This window comes from Sesamum indicum, linkage group LG2 (genome assembly GCF_026168435.1).
Source record: "Sesamum indicum cultivar Baizhima isolate 11 linkage group LG2, ASM2616843v1, whole genome shotgun sequence".
Taxonomy (NCBI): Eukaryota; Viridiplantae; Streptophyta; class Magnoliopsida; order Lamiales; family Pedaliaceae; genus Sesamum; species Sesamum indicum.
The window spans coordinates 16,046,514-16,052,442 of NC_142658.1; the positions used below are offsets into that span (position 1 = coordinate 16,046,514).

General features: G+C 32.2%; 1 protein-coding gene across 1 annotated transcript; it reads right to left on the bottom strand.

Annotated features, from left to right (window-relative positions):
- Positions 1-238: 238 nt before the first annotated feature.
- On the bottom strand, positions 239-4,438 carry LOC105155929 (loganic acid O-methyltransferase-like). Its single transcript, XM_011071910.3, has 3 exons — positions 4,240-4,438; positions 2,501-3,154; positions 239-710 (listed from the first exon to the last, which is right to left on the bottom strand). Exons 1-3 carry the CDS (start codon positions 4,390-4,392, stop codon positions 360-362), a joined length of 1,158 nt encoding a protein of 385 aa, XP_011070212.3. The 5' UTR covers positions 4,393-4,438; the 3' UTR covers positions 239-359.
- Between the last annotated feature and the right edge of the window lie 1,491 nt (positions 4,439-5,929).

Genomic DNA, 5,929 nt, shown 5'->3' on the forward strand with positions numbered 1-5,929 from the left:
TTTGCTCCTCATTATCTGTCGAAGTGTTGTTTCATGCGTCTCATTGTATGTTTCAGGACCTGAAAAGTAAGCGAATTATAATAGTGGACAATCAAGCTGGAAATTTGTACTTTGTGGACAAATCCTCCTTTGATTCTAATGTGATACAGTCTTATATTAATAAGCAATTTTCATGTCTTACCTCACATGATTGTATTGATTCCACAAAACAAACTATTTATTTTCTTTTCTAGGACAATAAAGTTTTATGTATTAGAGACATAAAAAAAAATAATAATCTCCCGACTCTGTTGATGATGTCAAACAATAGAGGACAAGACAGCTACCAAGACAACCCCTTATTGCGAGTGTAGGATTCTCTACTTCTGATCATATGGTTTCCGCTTGAGGAGGACAAATATTAGGACAGATTTTTCATTCTTAGGTTCTAAGAAAAGTGAAGAAGCAGCAAGTTTATTTGCATACTGGTGGAACAATTCCTCGATTATTTCACTCCCAAAGTGATTTATCAGCAATTGCTCAAAGACTGCCCTGAAGAATGAGGCACGGTCTGTCGGGACGGTCAAGGTGCGCTTCCCTGGGTTGTCTATTATCTCCATTCTCTCAATTGTATAATTGTCGCTCCTCTCTAATATGGCCCTGAACTCTTGTGGGATTGTAATATGCACTGGTAAGTTGAATGAGTCCACCTTGGCCTTGCTGAATCTTCCCTGCAATGAGAAAGAGTACCAGCTTATAATGCAACTCCGTCGCAATAGTATTTTGTGGTAGTTAATAGAATTTCTTGAGAGGGTATCCAAGTCGTCCCTATAACAAGTAAAATAGGTATAAAAACCCCTGTAATAAATAAATAAAACAAGCGTGCTTTGATATTTTGAAAAAGAAGTGTTTATCCCTCCTCCGCCTTACTGTGTTTTTTAGTTTCATAATTTTGAATTTATTTTTGTGTATTGACATGTATATTATATATTTCATTCATATTTTACTATGTATAACACTTGGTGTTTTGTTTTCTCTACAGTTCCAATAAGCCCAAGAATGAGGTACGTCGATGGATAATATTTATTCAGATTAAATGCATTTTTTGTTCCCATAACTTAAAGAATTTGGCTTTCTTGTCCTTTAATTTTTTAACTTGGCATTTGGTCATGTATTTTTTTAATTTTTTCATGATTTTAATTCTTTTGTTCGGCAAGGGATAATTGTATTAAATAGGGGTAATTCTGTCCATTCAAATAGGTCAAAAGTTTAGGTCAAAATAGTATACTACTCACGTTTCTAGCGCGTGGAAGTGACTCTCCTTTTTTTTTTTTTTTTGCAGAGTTTATAATTATGGGGTCCTTTTTTATTATTTAATTAATACATTTTAGTTTTTTTAGCAATTTTCGTATAACACAAAAGGTATTTTGCAATTTTTTCTATATCAAAATTAAAATCAAATGTGTGAGGAGATCTAAATTACTAGATCGCATTTATAATTAATCAAAATGTAGGACTAAATGAGTCAAACCCTCATAATTATAGGATAAAAATTATAATTTTGAAAAATCATCAGCCTACTCCGCTAACTATGCCTGATATTAATTTTAATTTTTTAAGTTTATCTCTTTTAATTTTAGTCCAATAATTTTCAAAATTGCGTAATTTTAATCTTCTGACTAAATTTCAAACAATTTTATCCATAAATATCTTTTCAATAACAATTTTAGTACATATAAGCATAATTTGCATTTAATTGCACTTTATGCCCATGCTATCGTCATAATGGTGTCAGAGCTTATTAATAACTCCGAGCTTCTACTACATGACGCATAGCTTTATGCCTATTCCCGAAGCACAACTCTCCGTAAGGGGTGACTCAACACTTAACGCGAACCAGTAGTGCTCTGGGTTAGCAAACTGATAGGTACCTTTGGATGGGAAACCCCACAACCCGGCTGGACGGTTAAAATGGTGTCAGAGTAGTTTTTCAATAAACCTAAGCTCCTGTTCAACCTGATTATACAAAATTTTATTAAGTCTCTATATTGGAGTATTCCCTAAGGTCGGAAGAAATAGAGCTGTGTTGTTTGTTACTGAAGGAGTTAAGTACCCCCTAACCATCTATTACGGTAGTGTGGTTGAAGGAAGTTTGTAAACCGAGGAATTAGAATCCCAGGAACAAGGCGATCAAACAAGATATGAATTTATGGAGTGTTAATTTTATTTGGAAAGTATATTGCGCCTTTTAAGAGCATTAGGATTAGGACAATTGTGTTGAAGTACCAAATCTACACAAAATTAAAAATTACATGACCAAAATTAATCTTGTAAATGTTAAAGAATCAAAATAAATTTAAGGCATAGATAGAGAACGAAGCTTTCCGTTTTCCTATATAATTTTACCTATTGAAAATTATGTAGAAGGGTAATAAAATCAAGTGGATCCATTTTACCTCAACTTAAAATAAAAGATGTGATCTAAAGATCAAGAAATAGGTCAAGGATAGGTTCATTTTACCTTTTCCGCCAAGTCCATGAGGCACGAACCCAATATATCAAAATCAGTAATCGACGTGTAGGCTGTGTTGGGATTCCAGAAGGCAGGGACTGCAGGGACAATAAGGGCCATTAGCCCTCCAGCCACCAACTCCTCCGCCCTGGCATCCAAGAATGCCTCTACATCCTTGGCATACTGATTCGAATACGCTTCAAGTACTTCTCTTCTTGCTCCAAAACAGTGAATCTTCCCTCTGATCCATGCAGGAGATGCATTATCTGCCACTTCCTTTGGCACCTTAGATAGCCAATTTAGGGAACAAGATGAATACCCAAAATGAAGGGAAGATTTGGGCAACAGACGGCCATGAAAAGAACCTGGAATTCCGGTGGCATAGTAAAGTCTTTTGGGTGGGAGTGAACTGAAAAGAGTGTTGAAATCATTGGTGACTTTGTCGTTAAAGAACACCTGAAAATCTGGAATATGGGAAGTTTGTCCATCTGTTTTGAATTTTCTCTTGATGGCTTCAGTTATAATTTTCATGGCTGCAAAAGAGTTATGCCCGGTTGAGCAGCCAAAATCAGCAATCCTGAATGGGGAGGAACGGTGTTTGACATCTAATTTTCTCGAAATTTCAGCTTCAATTATCGGTTTTGCCACATCTACTGCTCCTCTCTGCATTTGAGAGGAACATGTTCAATTCGATGTCATGTGTGTGTTATGTAACGGCTGGAAATTGTGGATATTTTTCAGTCAAATTGGCCAGCAAGATGTGCTACCTTTATTAAAATTAGAGTAAATTACGAATTTATCTGATATTTGGCATAATTATGAATATTGACTCATTATTTGAAAAATTAACAAAATTCTCCTAATTTTAATGGTCATCTAACAATTAGCGCATTCTCTTAGTCATTCCATCCAATTTTTTGTGGCGAACTAATTGAAATGCACTTGTTGATTAAGGATTATAATTTTATTTATTTTTTAAATTTTTTTTATTTTTTTATTGACTAAGTGGATAATTTTTTTCATAATGTTTTTAACTTTTTTCATCCACTCTGTCCATTTTTTTTACAAACTTTCATTTTTTTTTAAAAACAAAATACAATAAGGGCATAATTGATGGGTCAAGTGCTTTTTTAGTCTCATAGAATAAGGATAGAATTTTTTTTAGTACCACAACTATGACGGGTGTCGCTTTTAATCACATAAAACTTATAATTATGCATTTTTAGTGCAAAAAATCATGTGTGTTATGGTTTTGGAACTAAAAAAGGGGTTGTAGTTTCTAGACTAAAAAGTCCTAAAATCACACATTTGGGGTTAAAAGGTCATGATTTTGAATTTTATGGAACTAAAAGCATCACCTAACATAGTTGTGGCACCAAAAAAAATTTTGGCCCTTGTTTTATGGGACTAAAAAATCATTTTGCCCATAAATTCAATTTTATATATCAATCCAAAAATTACATAATTTCATTAAATCTCAGGGGATATTTTTAATTTTTCAAACAATAAAATGATAATTGTAATTATACTAAACCTTAAGGGAGATAATTATAATTTACCCTTAAAATTATTGTCCTTGTTGTCAAAATGAATGTGAAATGGGCCAAAAGTATCACCCCTTATATTTACAGGATGAAAATTATAATTTTTCCGAAACTATATTATTAGAAACAAAATAGTAAAGAAGTGCATTTAAAACCCTTTTCACATGAAACTAAGCCCGGGTAGGTTAATTGGGTATTGTATACCTGGTACGATGAGTTTTGGGCATAGCTATTAGGTCCATCTCCACCATTCATAACATATTGCCCAAGCATTCCTCCTCTTACCACAGTACTGCTGTGGGGATTCGCAATATGATTCTGGATTCTAAGGTTGGAATCTGATTGGCAGCTCAACATGCGGATGTGAATCCTTGCAGATATGATCAAGTATCGTCCCGAACAAAATGACTCCATCTTCATTTTGTTATTTGTAGCTCATTCAGTTGCATTTATAGATATTGCTAATAAGAGTTAATGGCACTTTTTATCCTAATACTTAATGCATAAATTGTCCGTACTTTTTGAAATAGCTTTATGGTCACATATTATAATGTTTGCTGTTTTTTTTCATCCTATCATTAAAATTTGAACGATATTATACGTAATCATTAAGTGTGAACGACATTATACGTAACCATTAAGTGATCGGCGGCTTGGAGGATGGGAGAGGAGGTTGACCAAGGAGGTTTTGGAGGAAAAAGTATCACGTGCGTGCACATGATAATGCTGAGTTATAAGGAAAAAAAAAAAAAGAAAAACTCTAACAAAATTAAAATCGAGAATGAAGAAAATTTTCAATTTTTTATGCCTACTAGCAAGTTCATCCCCTTTACACATGGACATATCTATCTTATTTTTATTAAATTTTTAAAAGCGTGTGAACTACTTATGATAGATTACTGTGTAGGGTGTTGATATATTCGTATATATATATAAAATTCTGGGTTGATTGTGTTTGTTGTGACGTTGGGATCACATGTGTATATTAATTATGTACATATTTATATATATAGCTACAGTGGTTACTTAAAGTATGGTGTTAAAAGAAAATATAGCCGTAGCAGGGATACAGGGTGCTACACCTTGGTTATTCCAAAATAGCCGTTATAGATCCCAACTAATAATATAACTAATTTATTCAACTTTTTAAATTTTATATCAACTAATAAACTAATTTTATTTCCTTTCTTTCTTTCTGTTTTTTTTTTTTAAATCTAATATATTGGTTTGTATATTTTACTCTTATATAATCTATTTTAATGCATAAAAAATTATTTATTATATGAACGCAGGAGCAGCTTGCCACAATGGCAAGTATCATTATAAAAGGAAGAGGGTTTAAAGTGATAGTTTTGATATCACTACACCAAATTATTATAATACTAATAATATCTTACAACTTTCCCACTCATGTTAAATTAATTCCATAGAATTACATGTATTAAAAAATTAAATTTACTCCCTTTTTATTTTAACTTAGTGTTAATTGGAATTGCAATAACATATTTGTATTTATTTTGTATGTGTATATGATTATAGTTATCAATTTAACATATATTGCATAAAGTGTTAATTTTTAATTTAATTTGGATTAAATCTATTTTGTTTCTATCCCCAGAGTTATGCATTCTGTTATCATTTCCAATCGGATGATTCATTAATATATTTTTTGGAAAAGAAAGGGGTATTGGGCAGCGTTAAAAGCCTTTTTTTTTTTTTTTAGGGAAATCTTTTTCTATCAGGAATTTAAAAAGTTTTTTTTTTTTGCGACAAACAAATAAAATAAAAAATAAAATATAACACATTGAAATAATCTGAATCGGCCTTACTAAAAAATTGACCCATTTCATTTCAAAATCCAATTCCCAATTTCCATTCTCTCTTGGGTTAATCA